This window comes from Danio rerio, chromosome 8 (assembly GCF_049306965.1).
Source record: "Danio rerio strain Tuebingen ecotype United States chromosome 8, GRCz12tu, whole genome shotgun sequence".
NCBI classification, from domain to species: Eukaryota; Metazoa; Chordata; class Actinopteri; order Cypriniformes; family Danionidae; genus Danio; species Danio rerio.
This window is the reverse complement of record NC_133183.1, coordinates 27,852,184-27,869,801: the sequence shown is the minus strand read 5'-3', so window position 1 is coordinate 27,869,801 and position 17,618 is coordinate 27,852,184. Positions and strand designations below refer to the sequence as shown.

Here is a 17,618-nt window from a genome sequence, read left to right as displayed (position 1 = left end):
GTTACAATAGTGCCATGTAAAAAAACAAAACATTTTGGGAGCCTCGCACCCCAAAAAACTTTCAGTCAGCAGTTCTTGGATCCTCAGTGTAATGAACGTTTTAATGATTTAAAAAGATTTTACACCATAAAGACTTTTGTTAAATGCAGTTTCCACGAATATAAAAGGTTCTTCATGGAACAGTCAAAGCCAACACTATTGTTTTTGTTTTATTTGTGTAGATGTTTAACCCCAAAAGAATGTAGAAGAAGAGCAGAGGCAAAAACTCAAGTCAATCATTCTAGCAAATTTATTTTGGCTTATATAATAATTTAAAATATACATTAATGACAGATTGCTGGACAAATCAGGGTTATAGTTAGCAAGACAGTAAAGAGAGAAGACCAGACACTATTTTCAAAAATACATTTTGACCCCTCCATATTCTCTCCACACCTTCCTCTGATTTCTGATTTAAGTGACGAACACTCGAAGACAACATAACGATGAACAAATTAGTCCAAAATTCATCATTAACCATAAGAACCTTCGTTAAAAAATTAATTCTAGCACACTGTTTACTTATCACTATGTCTGTCCAATATGGCTTTCTTTACTGTGTGGAACATAAAATAATTTTTGAAGAACATACCAGCTACTAATTTCCAGCCAATTAATGAACGAGAATCAACTGATCACATTCGGGCTACCTCTGTTAGAAACAAACTGAAACGAGAGTCATTAATCACAATTTATGGTGATTTTCATCTTTTCTGAAGCTTTGAGTCCTCACAATTTCTCTGGAGTGTCATTCAACTACATAAGGGGACACTAGCTGACTTCAGAATGTGTTTAAACAATAGGTACTGTGAAAGACAAGCTGATCAGGGATGCACAGCATCCATCCTGCAGAAACACTGACATCCAGAATGAACTAGCACACGCAGAGCATGGCTTCCATAGCGGCAAATACCCATCTTCCACTTCTACTATGTCCTACATTTCAGGCCATTACAGATGGGTGCTTTACACACCAATGACACAATCTGCCAAAAATACAGAGCCAGATCTGTCCTAAAAATAATACTTTTACAAAATGAAATTCATACACGCACAGCACAATTTACATGTACAAAATCCAATTCATAAATACAAAACACAATCTGTGAATACAAAAATTCAATAGTAAAAGGTAAAATCTAAATATTTCCCCAAATTAATTGGATTTGTGTGTTTATGAATTGCGTCTTAAATTTATTAATTGGATTTGTGCATTTTTGAATTGTGTGTTGAATTTCCGAATTGGATTTGTGCGTACATAAATTGCGTCTTGAATTTCCCAATTGGATTTGTGCGTCCAGGAATTGCGTCCTGAATTTCCTAATTGAATTTGTGCGTTTACAAATTGCGTCTTAAATTCACTAACTGGATTTGTGTGTTTACGAATTGTGTCTTAAATTTACGAATTGGATTTGTGCGTTCATGAATCGCTTCTTGAATTTCCTAATTGGATTTGTGCGTTTACAAATTGGGTCTTAAATTCACTAACTGGATTTGTGTGTTTACGAATTGTGTCTTAAATTTACGAAGTGGATTTGTGCATTTACGAATCAAGTCTCAAATTTACAAACTGGATTTGTGTGTTTATGAATTCCGTCTTAAACTTACAAACTGAATTTGTGTGTTTACGAATTGCGTATGAAATTTCGAAATTGGATTTGTGCGTTCAAGAATTGTGTCTTGAATTTCCGAATTGGATTTGTGCGTTCAAGAATTGTGTCTTGAATTTCCGAATTGGATTTGTGCGTTCAAGAATTGTGTCTTGAATTTCCGAATTGGATTTGTGTGTTTATGAATTGCGTCTTAAATTTACAAATGGGATTTGTGCATTTATGAATTGTGTATTAAATTTACCAATTGGACTTGTGCATAAATATAAATAGCCTTTTGAATTTACGAATTGTGCTGTCCATGTACAATAAATTTAATTTGGTGAATGCATTATTTTTGAGACTGATCTGGCTCCATAAAAAACACTCACCTAAACATGCACACATACACTCACTTTAAAAAACCGGGTCAATGGCAACACCACTCAGCCACTTGAGAGCCACCAATGACTCAAAGTCATTCCTGTGAAGGATGTTGGACGGCATGAATCATAGAGAGGACTCAACAACACTGTTTTGCCATTACAAAAAAAGAGGTGCTTGCGGATGTGGGAGAGAACCAAGCTTTCTCTAAGGGGACGAGCACTTGCAGGGCATTGCTAGGAAACATTTTTAGCAAAATGGTTCCTTTGCACATTATGTAGCATAATTACTGCAGAAGGTGGAGCCACCGCTTTTCTCCAATGGGTGGAGTCCCTGTTTAGTCAAGGGGGGGTGTGGTCTGTTGCCATAGCTACTTGCAGATGGTCTCCAGGGCGTCAAGGGTTCGTTTGATGTCTCTGATCTGAGCAGCTAGAGTATGTATAGGTTGCATGGAGCGATCCAGCTCCTCACAGCGGGCCATGAGCGTGTACATTCCCTAAAAGATACAAACACAAAGATCAAGATAGTAAATATGAAGAGAATATTAAATTAACTAGATATTTTGAAGTCACTCTCACCTTTATACTCATGTCTACTGATTCTCCCAAACTATCCACAGAATCTCTGTATGTCTGGATATAACCCACACTTAAAGCAGTCATCTAGACAGAAAAAAAAGATATGAGAACATTGTGGGTCTTTATGGGCTGCGTATATAGTAGTGAATATTTGAAGTGTTTCAAAACCCTTTATCAAAGTTGTGCTGAAACTATTGAACAACACCCATTCTTGCTCTCTAAGACAAAACTGAAAAACTTATTTGATCTACGTCAGTTTATGGAGCTTTTAAGTTTAAGAAAATGTAAGATTTTTGTGCTTTTCTGCACATATTTGACCTTTGAGATCTTACTATAATCAGAAGTAAACTATACACTACCAGTTAAAAAGTTTGGAGTCAGTTAATAAAATTTTTATATTCTCCACAAACACGATAAATCGATCAAAATTGACAGTTAAGAAGTTTACTCTGCTATAAAAAAAATTTAAATTGCATCGAGGCTTCCACCAAAAAAATATTTATTAAGCAACTCAACTATTTTCAACATTATAATAATAATATGAAATGTTTCACAAGCATCAAATCAAGAATGTTAGAATGACTTCTGAATGAACGTGGCACTGAGGAGAACTGAAGTAAAGACGCTAAAAATCCAGCTTCGAATTAGATTTTAAAACCTATTCAAACTGAAAACCATTTATTGATTTTGAAATAATGTTTCACAGTTTTGCTGCATATTTTACTAAATAACTGCAGCCTTGTGAAAAAATAACCATCAAAGAAATATATATATTTTTTATTTTATATTACGTTACGTTTTACGTAACGTAAAGAAGATGGACCCCTCAGTCATTTAAGAAGAGTATGTTCCATGTTATTTCATTTATTTATTTATTTTTCTTTTTTCCCTCTCCTTTTATATATAAGAGTAAAATATGTTTTACTTAATATTATTATTTATTTGTATTTTATCTTGATATTATTTTTATATTTTTATGGAATCTAAATGTATATGTGTGCGACGGGTTTTGTTTGTTGTGTAAAAGAAAAAGTGAAAAGCTATTTCTACTGTATATTTCATATCTACCATGTTCAATAAAAATACTTTTAAGAGAAAATTATATATATCTATATATACACAGTTCTGTGCAAGAGTCTTAGGCCACTAGTATTTTCAACCCCCCACCCAAAAAAAGGTTTAATGTCGGTTATTTCTATATTTTTATGTATATTTTACTTTTTCTCTGGTTTCCCCCACAGTCCAAAGACGTGCGGTATAGGTGAAATGAATAAACTAAATAGGCCATAGTGTATGAGTGTGTAACTGTTTCCCCAATACTGGGTTACAGCTGGAAAGGCACTCACATTCTGTATAGTTCCATTGAGGCTTCTCAGCATCAGCTCAACACTCTGCGCCACGTCCTGTGTGTGTTTATGCAGGTCTACCAGCACCGATGGGTCAATTGGTGGTATATCAGCTGGACGACGTAAAGAGCCACGACCACGTGTGATAGGTCCAGAACAGTCCGCTGCATTAGTCAAACACAAATCAAATATTATTTACATCATTTTATTTTAACAGATAAAACGAGATGCACCGCCAGAAATTAGAATGTGCAGTTTGTTTATTTTCACTTGCTGGTCTCTTTGCAACTGCAGCTTTGTAATATATTCTAGAGGGCAGAGATAAAGCACAGAATCACCAACAGACACTTTACACTTCACCATTGCATGGTATGATACTGCTCGACTTTTAAGCAGTTGTAGTACTGCTTAAAGTGTTCTATATTTTGATTATCCCTATAGCTGTGTCACCTCTACAGCCAAGACTTTCTGAAAAAAACTTTTTTCATCACAGGTAGTTCCATCTTCTTCTAAGCTACCAAGGGAGCATCTGGACCTTTTCTATTAACCATGATTCTGACATTTTTTTTTTTTTGCAGTGGAATTTAAAGGGCCATGAAACCCCCTCGTTTCAGCAGGGTGTTTTCACACCTCTACTTTGGAATAAGTCAGAAATGTGGGCATGTCCAGCTCTGTTTAGGGGGGAGTGTCGGAGGAACTAAAGAGGGATGGTGTGGGAGTGTATATTTGGGCACGCGCGAGTTTCAGTCAAAATACACACACATGAGAAAGTGATGGTGTTTAACCTACATGGACATCTGTAGTCGAATTATTTGCCAAATTATTAAATGTTGGACTTTAACTGCAGTTTGGCTCTTTCATTCAGGGAATTCATTCATGCCCCTCGCGACAAACGAGATATTTGATTCGAGGATCTGCTCTAAGCGTGTATTTTTCATGCAATGTTTGATAAAGAGAAAAAAAACTCTGCATTTCCCGAAAACTTAGATGCACACGGCAGGTAGCGTCAGAAAGCCGCGTGTGTTATTCCGGTCACAAAATGCGGTGCTATGTTTGCACTCAGTGCAATAGTTAACTTAATTCGATACGAACAAACTGAATAAACAAAGAGCACTGGTCGCTCACTTACCAAATCTGTAGAGACAGGACAATCACCAGCAACTAGAGCCGCGTCTTTATGTAGAGGAGACTAACGTTACAAGCGAATCCGGATTTCAGCGTTTGCAGATGAGAACAGATCTCAGGTAAACAATGTTCCTCCTCAGACACGTAAGTTATTGTTGTCGAGCGTCGCGTACAGTGTTAATCCACACATGATCCAGCTGAGCTCTCACAGAGAGAAAATGAAAACGAAACTTAATGGCAACAAACTATAAAAGCAACACTTCACGCTTGTTTTGCCAACACAACGTGGCGTCTCGGTGGCGTTAACACGGTGACACTAATGAATATTAATGAAGTTGCACAATAGAGCGCGCTGATTGGTTTGAACCAAGCCTTACTCATGCATTAATGCAACACACTGTAAGAAGTAATAAGACTCACTCTGGCACAGACGCCCAGTCTGCACGCTGGAATACACGCTATTATGTCATGACCGTGACGCAGCTTCAAAAATTCGTTTCAAACAGGAAGTACGAATTTGCTTGAAATAACGCAAAAACAACCAATTTACACTTTTTAGTGAAATATAGGGGTCCTAATAGTGTTTTTAGCAGTGTGGGACACATATACGACTGTCAACAGCTCAAAAAATGTGTTTTGGTGTTTCGTGACCCTTTAAATAGTTTAGATGTGCGTTAAAAAAACAGCAACAATTGACTTTAAATAAAGGAAGCGTGATGTCTTGTGTCACAAATCCAATGATGCTGGTAGTGAAGAATCTCTTTGAACAATCTGGGATCAACAGTGTGTATACGTCATGTTTTGGTAACGGCAAAGCTTATTTAAAACTTCATTAAAACTTCATTTAAAACTGAGCCATACCACACTGCACCGGAATATACCACGCAGTGGAAAAGCGCCTATATTGTACTGAACTAGCAGCACAGATGCCACACATAAATGGTTAGGCAAATACAAATAAAATATTCTGCACTTTACTAATATTTAGATTCTTAAATTACGTTTTTCTGCAATTCTGTATTGTTTCCTACATTAAAGGAAAAGAATGCAGCTATACGACTTCTGTGTTTGGGCAATTTTCAATATAGCTCAAGTATAGCTTAAGGCAATGCTTAAAAGCTTTTCCAAAACATCCATACTTAATATACTAAACACGGGCTTCATTCAGCATACTTGTGCATCTGTTGAATTCATCTAATGTACAGATTATGGTGCGTTTGAAAAACTGACCCAACAAAAACATGAAATACTGTGGAATACTGAAAGATACTCCTAAATCTTGATTTAGTGTGGGAGTTAGGGCTGCACGAAACTGGAAAAATGTAACGTAACATTGTGATATTTTGTTATACTACTAAATATATATTGTGATTTGAATAAAATTTCACCAGATGACTTGAATATCTATATTTGGAAATCATTTATTATTTTAGATTGATTGGGATGATTCTGTAGGGCAGTGCATCAGCATAAATTATGATAAAATACAACCATAGATAAATACAATAAAGAAAAATATACAAACAAAATAAATAGTGTTTTGTTTTTTTGAGTAGTCTAACAGTAATAAGATACAGTGATTGAATGATCTAATGTAAAATAATAGTGCATAGTCTTTGTTGAATAAAGAAATTCTATCAAATTAGTTGTTATTAAAAGTTACAAACTGTACAATTTCTTATGACTGAATGATTTTAAAATCCATATTGCATATTCATTGAGATGTGACTATTGCAAATGATTACTTTTCAATATTGTGCAGTCCTAGTGGGAGCTTTCTTAAAACATCTATATATGAGGGAAATCTGCTGTCTTCAGAAATGTTTATATGGTACTTGTTATACCATTATGAAATAATGCATGTTAAATACTGGCCATAAAATCGGTGCATCTCTAGATAAAACACTACTTTTGACCCTCAAATACTCACAGTCTGTGTCCAGACTCGGCCGCGAGCTCATTTTAATCTTCTGTTCAAGGTTTTTGGTGATGAAGTGTGTGAGATCTCCATCATGGCTGACGGTTCCCTCCAGTTCTAGAGCACTAGATATAGTGGCTCTCCGTCCTTCTGCCTGTCCTCCTCTAGCTCCACCTCCTCGAGTCCCGCCTCCACACGCCCCGCTGATCTCATCTAGACTCTTACTGTCCTGCATGCCACGCACAACTCGCTCCCGCTCCGGAACAGAGCGCACACGCACCTCTGCCATCACGTGAGCCGGGCACGGAGAATCATCCAGATCTGGCAGTAGAGGAGGGGGTGTGGCCTGGTCAGGAGGTGGGGCTGGGACGAGGGGAGGTGCCTCATCTGGAGAAATGGAAGTATTTGGTTGGAATTCGTCTACAGAATTGGGATTGGACCATTCCTCAATTTCGGAGTGAGTGGGAGGGTGTTCGGTTGAGAGTGCTCCAATTGGCTGTAAAAGTGAAGATCAGAGTATCATTATTTAAACAAGTTAAATAACTGAATGAAGTTTATAAATTTAATGGATTTAAAAAAAATATATGGAGTGCTGTTTTCCCCACCCACTGAACTGATTGACAGGAGCCATTTTTCTATGATAACATGTACACACATTTTTATGCAAAGAAACTGGGATTAAAAAATCGGTTCCAACTCTCTGTGATTTGTATATGTTTAAAATGTTTTTAAAACAGAGCATGTTTGTCATAAAGACAGTAAAATCGCTATCTAATTATTAACCACTATAATTACGACGGCCGCATGATGTCAGTAAAAGAGCATATATATATATATATATATATATATATATATATATATTTGTGTGCATGTCTGTGTGTACTACAATTGGTAATGATTGTATTGCAATTTGTGTGTGACTCATCATTTGAAAAAGGCTTGAATAAACTACTGCACATATATGAAATAAACTTGCTTGGTATTTTTGATTAGTGAACTTATTTCAGTTTTATCCGTATTTGTCTCCTTCACTGACTGCTGTTTATCTGATGTAACGCAGGAGAAGCAGACATGCACGTGGAAGCGGTGGGTGGAGAGAAGCAGCTCATTTGCATTTAAAGCCACAGGGTACAAAAACAACTACACTGTACTCAGACACGTAAAATGGGCAGATTCTGAAGGCTATAATAAATAATCTGATGGGTATTTTAAACTGAAACTTTACAGACACATTCTGGAGATACCAAAGGCTTATCTTATATCTTAAAAAAGGGGGTGAAATAGGTGCAGCTTAAATCATTTTAATATATTTTTTATATTATTCTTTATAATTCTAATAAATATTTTTATTTAAATTGATTACCAAAGCATAAAGCATATATAAACATTAGTTAATTACTATTTATTAAATTTAACACAATAATACATTATTAATACTCTGGTATTTAACATTTATTATACAAGAAAGTTCACAGGACATAAATATAATACATAAATTTACTATCAATTAAGCAAGTACAAAAGAGCATATTCCTACTCAAGCTCCTACCTGTACAGAAACAAGAGCTTCTTTCCTTTGCTGGACATTGTTCACCTCTCCATCACTTGTCTGTCTCTTCTCCTCTTCCTCTCCTCTCCAGTCTTCCGGCTCTCCTTCATAATGACTGTGTGTTAGCTCAGTCTCACAGGAGTGTGTGTTCTCATGTGTGTCTTCTTCGTCTGAACTATGTGCACACTGGGAGTGTTGAATCTGTGACTCTGAATGATCTGTGTGTGAGTCTCTACATGAGTCCGTGTGGTGAGGTGTGTGTTTACGAGTCTCTGATAGAGCAGGCTGATCATCGTGAGGCTCAAAATCATCCCCGTGCCTCAACTTTAATGCCTGGGGGGTGAAGCCATGAGGTCCTGACCAATCAGAGGCCTTAGGAGATTCAGAGGAGTCCACACCGTTGCTTGCTTCTTCCGGCACATCCTGAACGGTCACAGGAGAGCGGCTCATCCCTCCACCTGCTGCAACAGAATTATTCATCTTAATCATCAGCAGCATCATCATCAGTGAGGTAAAGTTAATGTTATGTGTGTGTAGGCATGGGATGATAACCGGTTTTAAGGTTTACCCCTTTGCAAAGGGCACCCAAAAAGTGGTAGGGTACAGTTTGCTTTTTGGCATGCTTTGACAGTGGACACCACTTTAAAAGCATACCGAACCAAAGCGTACCGTACCGTACTATACCACTTAATGGAAAGGGGCCATTAGTGACTGCACGGGTGATAACGTGCGCTGTGATACCAAGAGAGGAGACAAAGCCACGACGTCAAAGCAAATAAAACTTCACTTTTCTCCACCGCAAACACTTATTACTCAAACAAAATGAAACAAAAACCATTTCTAGATATATAGTTGAGGACATGCTGCCATTGTCTCTCACATTGTCCCACAACATTAAAATAGTGTAGATTAGTGTACAATGTTTTATATTTATTTTATAGTCATTTCACAAATTAACTAGATTTTTTTTAAAGTAACATGATAGTTGCTTTCCTTAGTAATTAGTTACTTTTATAATCATGTAACTCAACTATTTGTGAGAAGTAACTAGTAACCATAACTAATTACTCTTTTAAAGGAACATGCCCAACACTGCTCATCACTGTACTACTAGTGCTACTAGTCACAGCATAATATAGCATACATATTGATGGTCAAATAGTCATTGTAGTCATTGTAATATTACTAAAATTATAACTAAAATTACTTAAATTAATCAGCATTCATTACGGTTATTAAAAAAATAGAAAACCTATAAATGCTTCAGTCAAATTTTCTGTCATATCTTTCCTACAGTACATGTTTTTTATTAGTTTTTTTATGTTTTGAGAAGAAATAAGTGTTTTTGAAACTAATGAAGTTAGCAGAAGTCAATGATTTATTTTAATTATTTAGCCTGACATGTTTACTGTTCCAAAATATTACGAATTTTTCCTAAAATGAAATATATTGTTGTTTTTAACCAAACATTCAAAGAGAAAATATTTTAAAGCTGTAATCACAATACCGTGATATCCCGATATTTTTATCCAAGGCTATCATACCATCAGAATCTTATACCGGCCCATGCCTAGTGTGATGCAAGTGAAATATTCTCAAAATTTATACAAACTGCAATTTATTAACCTATTTTTTATTAGTTTTTTATACTTTATACTTATTTTATTCAGAAGTTTAAATGCTGTTCCGCCATAGTAAATCTGTTATAAAATTACCATACAAGTAGCGCCTTAAAATTAGGGATGCTCCAATCGATTAGTTGGAGATTGTTATTGGCCGATAATCACATTTAATGACTCAATAGATACTTGCCAATCTGGCTGATCTCATAAAGAGCGAATGTAAGTATAACATATACAGATGTGGAGCAACCTCTGTTTACAGTCTATTGGCAAGACTCGCTTCAGTGATGGTCTCTTTGTTGCAGCTATTTTATATATTATTTATATACAGTGTTTTGAGCTGCCTGAGCTGCTTTATCTATTATTTTTTGTGAAGCTGCTTCATGCCATGACATAATCACACCTACATCTTTATAAGAGATGTGTTCAAGAGACTATATGCTGCATACTTAAATTCTTGCTTTAGGTAAGGAGAGATCTCCACTTAAGTATCATACTTTGAGGGAAAATGTGATTCATGCATTATAAAGCTTGAAGCATCAGAATCGGTACTCTGTATCGGCCGATCACCATGACAAGGAATCGGTGCTTGGTATCGGCTGCAAAAACTTGATTGGAGCATCCCTTACAAATTCAACAGTTTAAATAAATCACACAAGTTGTAAAAAACTGATATAATAACAGACTGAAAACAAATGAGCTATACTGATTCATGACAAAATAAATCATTTTTAGTTGCATTTGATTTTAGTATAATTTGAGTATGGATTTGAATTGATTTGCATTTGAAATATAAATCTACAAGCAATTTTGTATTTGTTTTATTGTTTTGAGTTTTAATCTGCACAGGAAAATAATTAATTTGCCGAGTTGATCTAAGTAAATGAAATCTTTCCAAATAGAGCCATTCAAATCATCTGGTGAAATTAAATTCATATCCCAATATATATCGCACCCAAAAGAAATATCGCAATGTCAGATTTTTCCAATATCGTTCAGCTGTAATATATAGTATAAATAATATCTTTTTGTTAATTCAGTTGACGTTTATTATATAATAAAATATGTTTATGGTTTTAATTCAAGTTTAGAATAACAGATTTATAACATGCATTAAATTGTACTTTTATTAAACTCGTGAAGCTCACATAAATAAACGCTTTTGCAGGTTTCACGTCACATGTAAACAACAACAACGAGGCTTCAAGAATTGAGTCAGTCTTGACAGCTGTACATTCCTCGTTGGTCGACGTGATAGGACATTCACTAAGTGACATGTCATGTACAGTAAACAAAAGAAAATGACAGGTCGTATCAAGTAACGTGTCTCATAACAGGAACTGAAACCACATGACTCTGAAATCACCATTAACACTGATTTTAACAATTCAGAACTAACAAACGACGACCTTTTCTAAAACCTTAAGCATCACACCAGCACAACTCAGACGTAGATAACCAAACAATAAAAGAGAGGTAATAAAACGATTTAGGGAAGCGATAATAGTCACCTGACGTTAGCTCGACGATAAGCTTTAGCTGTACTGCAGGCCTCTGAATTCGCAGTTAGTCCACGAAATATCCGCGAATCCTGCAGGTTTACTAGCATCGCTGATTGAAGCTGGGTTCGTTTTTTATGTTTCGGATGGATGTGGTGTACTGAAGCATTTATGCAGTTAAATATTTACCTGCAGCTCTTCGCCCAGGATGAAGGTTGGCAACTGAGTCCGCACCAAATATTTGTCGTACTGAACCACAACGCTGACGTTATAGTTCCGCATTACACACATACGTAACTCTCATTTACGTGTGTAAAAGTGCTTTTAACGTATTCTTAGAATTTATATACTAAGTATAGCTTATAAAAGGACTGTATTATGTAATTAATATACAAAACTTGGTGGTAATCTATTCACAAATCTGCACAAAGAAAGACAGACGTTTAGACAGCCGGAGCAGACAGACATGCAGTACTTAGATTTCACCACAGGAGGCGGTAGACGCTGCAGATTGCTCTCTCTCTCTCTCTCTCTCTCTCTCTCTCTCTCTCTCTCTCTCTCTCTCTCTCTCTCTCTCTCTCACACACACACACACACACACACACACGCACACGTCCGTACTCTACAGTGGGCTGTGTGTATTTATTTTTACCCTGCTGTTCTTTTACAGTCTGGAATTAAAAGAATTGCCAACCACATCAGCAAAACTTTGGTCAGTTTGACCGTGTCACAAAACCCTGACAGAGACCAAAACCTCTAAGATTCTGTAATTATCCAAAAACCTCACCTTATAATAAAGCCTTGTGAAGTAAAGCCAGTTAATGGTGTGAGTCACGAGCTTGACTCATATTTATTCTCTCGGGCCTCTTTAGAATCAACAAAACAACATTCACAAATCATTTTGTCATCTATATTTTAATAAGTTCTTCAGTCTTAATCAACATCGTTGGCACATGTGAAGTCTCTAGGTTAAATGCTGCTATAATATAGTGATGAAAAATGTAGTTATTTACCATAAAAAGTTATCATAATATATATTGCATTAACATTAATTTTACCATTAAAGTAAAAGTTTAACATCTTTGTTAATTGTGACATTTAATTTTATTGATGTAAACTTGTAGGAAAATGACTGGTTTAACAACAGGTATTAGATAAATACATTAATAAATGAGCAATATCACACGAATAGCAGTGCAATGTGGCTGTTTACTGATATCCTGTCATATCGCATTGCCACTGCTAGTGTGATATTGCATTTATACAACAGTTTGATTAATTTGATTAAATGTGTATATAAAAAATTCAATTAAAAATTGAATGAATAACTACTGTCTTCCACCATTCCTTCACATCGGCAGCAAAACAGGTGGTTTTGCTCACATTTTAAGATTTTAAGGCTGAACGGCATGAAATGCCATCAGTCTACAGAGATGTTCCAGTATTTCTCTGTTGCAATCAGGATATCACAATAATTAACCACAAAAAAGCCGAAGCAAAGCAAACACCATCAGATTACTGTTGTGTTTGGGATAAGGAAAAGCACTAAACACATGCAGCATTTCTACTTTCTTTTTACTGAACAATTCTACAGTAACGAAAAAAGGTGACAAATTAGAAACAAACAGATAACAGATAACTTACAAAAAGTAAGTCAGGGTTATACAAAGAGTGGCCAACACAAAATACATACATTCCTGATATATGAGTGCCATCTCACACTCAATACACTAAAATTACATGTTATAAATACAGCACTGCAACATACAAAAAGAGAGAGGTTGACTACGAAAGTTACCAGGTTAATGATCAGCTGTAGTTAGAAATTAAATTGAGGTTTTCCCCTCTTATTATAAGGTCTCTGTCGTCATCTTGCGGCAGAACATCAACCGTCTTTACTCTGCTCAGTATGACACGATGACGGATGCTGACATGCTGTATCTGTGAAATTATAAATACTAAAAATAGGCACTTTCCTTATTAATACACTGCATAGATGCAATCCAAACTACATTATCACCTGAAAAAGCCTCAAAGCACATTATGTTGTCCAACAGCTGCAATATTTGCTTTAGTGAGTTTATTGATCTACTGTCACTCTATGTGGGCGGAGTAATACAGAAGAGTGAGGAAGCTGTAAGAGTGCTGATTTTGCACAATATCACACAACTATCAGCCAATCAGATTCAAGAACTAGACAGAACTGTTGTATAATTCACAACAACTTCTCCCGAATATGAATTAACACATAAAGAACTGATAGTGTAAACTAATGATATATTCTCTATAATGCATTTGGTCCATAGGCTATGTGTTTAATTTGGTATAAATGGGTGGCAGTTTGCAGATGACCAGACTAGCTTCTTGGATTTGACAACAAAAATTTATAAAATGGGAGCACGGTGTTAAAACATAAAGTGACATAGCTTTCATGCTTTTTATGAGTATACATGAATCTTATGTGGGCGGCACAGTGGCTCAGTAGTTAGTACTGTCACCTTACAACAAGAAGGTCACTGGTTCGAATCCCGAGTGGGTTTCCCAGTACTGAGTTGTGGCTGGAAGGGTATGCGCTTTGTAAATATGCTGGAATAGTTGGTGGTTCATTCCGCTGTGGCAACCTCTGAAGAGACTAAGCTGAAGGAAAATGAATCTTATTTATATGATATTATTATGATTATACAGGATCATAAATGCAGCATCTCTGTTACCTGCCTGTTAGGAGATGAAGTATGCTAAGTTATACAGAGCTTATCAAACATGTTCTGTTAAGATAAAAATGAAAAAAAAAAACACAGCTGGTAGAAAAGGAGTTACAGTTTTGAAATTGATTTGCTAAAAAGTGGAAAGTGGAATAAAATCATTCACTTGTTGAAGGTGTGGAATTTTGAGCTTCTTATCAGAAAACACACATGCGGACACACACACACACACACACACACACACACACACACACACACACACACACACACACACACACACACACACACACACACACACACACACACACACACACACACACACACACACCATTTGTGATTCTAAATAGAATTGGTATTGTTATTGTGTTTAAAGAAGCTTAAAGAACCATCGTTGAGGTGTATAGGCAAGATTTGTAAAGCAAAAACAGCCTATAACATTACCTACAGCTAGCCAGTGCTGCCTATCTAAAATCCTTTGTATTTCGTGACTATATTTTAATCAAACTTTTCTTTTTTATTATTTGATTTTCTTTTAGTGTAAAGCATCCAGAGGAACCAAATCAAAAACATAATAAAATGTTATTAAGTCAGGACATTTCATGATATTCAATATCAAGGCAGTGGTCTTCCTTAACAGAAATATATTACATTTTTTTCTGGTTCCTTGTGTTTGTGCATCAGTCTCTCCCCCTCATTCTATTATTTGCATCAGCAATCTCATTTATTCACATATAGGCTCTCCAAGTCTATTTGGTATTCAGTCCTGTGAGTGTTTTAGGGGCAGCCGTATCCAAGGCAACCCGCCTAGTCAATTTCCCAGTGTCCTGTCATTTATAAGCTGATGTGCTCATGGAATTATAATGCTCGTCACAGAAAGCAGCACCAGAGAAAAGCTGGTTTTTGATTATACTGTATAATCCCCCATCCCCACACCCACCAAAAAATGATTATTGCTAACTTTCTGTTCATAGATGATCAGATGTTGTATAATACTAATGCAGTCATGTTTTTCTTATATTGTTTAAAGCAGTTTCTCCTACAGTGGCTGCTGAATGCTTCACATGGTTGTAAGAACCATAAGTAAAAGTCAAATCTTGAGCACATAAACTCATTAGAATTCAGTCCGCAGGGTTGCGATGCGATTGGCTGTCTGCTAGGGATGCAGGTGAGGTGGTAGAGGAGTTGCATGGTTGGCGGTGCAGGATAAGTGGGGATGGCATTTACTAAAGCACTTGGTATTCTTGAAGTGGTTAAATTTATAGATTTGTTAATTGGCTGGAGTCAAATACTGCCATACGATACACAGACACAAGTATTTTACTCACTCTAAAATGTCGTTCTGGAATTAGCAAACAAAACAAGGGCTGAAATGTGTAACTAGTAACTAGAAACTAGTCCTAAACCCAATAGAATCTTCAGAAAAAATAAACAGACATATGTCTTGAAACAGTAATTGAACACAGAAAATACAAGCTTCAGCCAATACATTTTAGTATAATTGCAAAAATGAACTTAAAACATATGCTTGACTGCAGCTTATTGGTAAAATGAACGCTGTGGGACAGTATCATGTCAACAACATTTGTTCCTTTTCACACATATTTATCAGGGCATGCTATTAACAAACAAGGTGTCATTATGTTCATGCAGTTCTTTGCACAACAGCAAATAAACACCTTAATGGTGTCTATGATTTGTTATCGAATACGTTTACCTCAAATGTCTATCTCTATATGGACATAACCAAGAAACATGGTAAGTGAACATATGAGAAAAACAATGCTAAAATGCAACCTCCAGAGGATAGCAGCAGACCCAGAGGAGCTCAACAGACAGGCCAGGTGCAAAAAGCCCTCTCCAATGTTAGAATTAAGACTGCAATAATTAATCAATGCCACATACTGCATCTTTAAGATATGCAAATATATTATTTTGTCAAAGGATAATTCTCATAACAATAAAGCTATCAGGGCCTGGGAAGAGGAACTTGACTTAGAGTTTGAAGTTGACTACTGGAGTGCAGTACTGGACAATGTGCGCACATCCACTTCATGCGCTAGACTCAGTTTTATACAATTTAAAACGATACACAGAGCTCTTCTCTCAAAGGCCAAACTTTCTAAAATGTATCCCAATGTTTCTGATATGTGCGATAAGTGTAAACTACCACCTTGTAACCTTAGTCATATGTTTGTATTTTGTCCCAAGTTGCAAAATAACTGGATTACTTTCTTTAAAATTGTTTAAGATATTCTGGGGGTCAAGTTAGCTGTTTGCTCTTTAATCGCGATCTTTGGTGTTCCCTCTCAGTGTCAACCCTTAAACCGGAGACACGCTGACATTGTGGGTTTTGCATCTCTTCTAACTAGGCGCAGAATACTTTTGTCTTGGACCTCCCCACAACCCCTCTCTATTTCATTATGGCTCAAAGATTTGGTCTTCTTTTTAAAACTTGAGAAAATTAAATACAATATCAGAGGTAGGGGAGAACTTTTTTTTTTTTAAATGGCAACAATTTATTGCATTCTTTAATCACTTAAAAACCTTAGATGTGGATTGAGTGAAGGTACATGTGTATGTATGTATGTATATGGTTTGTTATTGTAATTTTTTTTTCTGTATTTGTATTTTATTTTATTTATTATTATTTTGTTTATTTTATTTATTTATGTATTAATTTGTAGATGTTGATTGTTTTATTTGGGGATTGTTTTGTGGATCGTTATAAAATGTAAAATGCTATTTGCAAGAATAAAAATTCCATGACAAAAAAAAAGATATGCAAATATGTAGATAGTGCCCTCTAGAGGATTTGTCATCTGAAACGTGCAACAAAACATACCTGGAAAAATGTATTTTATGTTTCACAAAAAAAACAAAAAAAAGGCTGAAGCACGTAGTTTTAATGAGTATTTCCTTTATATGCTGTATGGTAAAAAAGTAGAATAAGCTGAAAAGATTAAATTTTTCCTTTAAATTATTTAAAAACCCAATGCTACATCTCAGTTGTGCAATAATCCGAAAGCTTATCATCAATTATTTTATACATATTACTAACACAGGCTCATTGTGAATACCCCGTATACATTTCTAGAGAGCACAAATTATGTAGCCAGATGTACGTATGGCTGCATTTCATCTTTCAAACGAATGCTACTGGGTGTTATGAAGCTGCCGACGGCTTCTCTTTCTTTTCATGTAACCAGCTGACTGCTTACCTGTGTGTGGACAGATTTTCTGCTGTTATCAGTTTACCCAGTACCTTGT

The 17,618-nt window shown here is 35.9% G+C and overlaps 2 protein-coding genes across 4 annotated transcripts in view; both read right to left on the bottom strand.

Annotated features, from left to right (window-relative positions):
• Window positions 1-266: 266 nt before the first annotated feature.
• On the bottom strand, window positions 267-11,892 carry borcs6 (BLOC-1 related complex subunit 6). Of its 2 annotated transcripts, none has more exons than XM_005167044.5 (6): window positions 11,839-11,892; window positions 8,529-8,989; window positions 6,992-7,475; window positions 3,937-4,100; window positions 2,591-2,674; window positions 267-2,508 (listed from the first exon to the last, which is right to left on the bottom strand). In XM_005167044.5, exons 2-6 carry the CDS (start codon window positions 8,976-8,978, stop codon window positions 2,383-2,385), a joined length of 1,308 nt encoding a protein of 435 aa, XP_005167101.1. In that variant the 5' UTR covers window positions 8,979-8,989; window positions 11,839-11,892; the 3' UTR covers window positions 267-2,382. The 2 variants fall into 2 exon arrangements, with proteins under 2 accessions (XP_005167101.1, NP_001038453.1); NM_001044988.1 differs by having other exon boundaries at window positions 275-2,508; window positions 11,662-11,863.
• Window positions 11,893-13,208: 1,316 nt separating this feature from the next.
• sema3h (sema domain, immunoglobulin domain (Ig), short basic domain, secreted, (semaphorin) 3H) overlaps window positions 13,209-17,618 on the bottom strand; it is a 45,119-nt gene continuing 40,709 nt past the window's right edge. For both annotated transcript variants that reach the window (XM_009303983.5, XM_073909099.1), the window contains exon 16: window positions 13,209-13,590. In XM_009303983.5, the coding sequence (XP_009302258.1) occupies window positions 13,535-13,590 (56 nt within the window). In that variant the 3' untranslated portion in view covers window positions 13,209-13,534. The remainder of the gene's footprint in view (window positions 13,591-17,618) is intronic.

Excerpts from the sequence above, each read along its gene's own strand:
- borcs6 (XM_005167044.5), bottom strand. The coding sequence starts at position 8,978 with ATGAGCCGCTCTCCTGTGACCGTTCAGGATGTGCCGGAAGAAGCAAGC. Across the intron at positions 4,101-6,991 it reads GCCGAGTCTGGACACAGACT|CGGACTGTTCTGGACCTATC; the intron begins GTGAGTATTTGA and ends TGACTAATGCAG. Across the intron at positions 2,675-3,936 it reads TCAATGGAACTATACAGAAT|ATGACTGCTTTAAGTGTGGG; the intron begins GTGAGTGCCTTT and ends TTTTCTGTCTAG.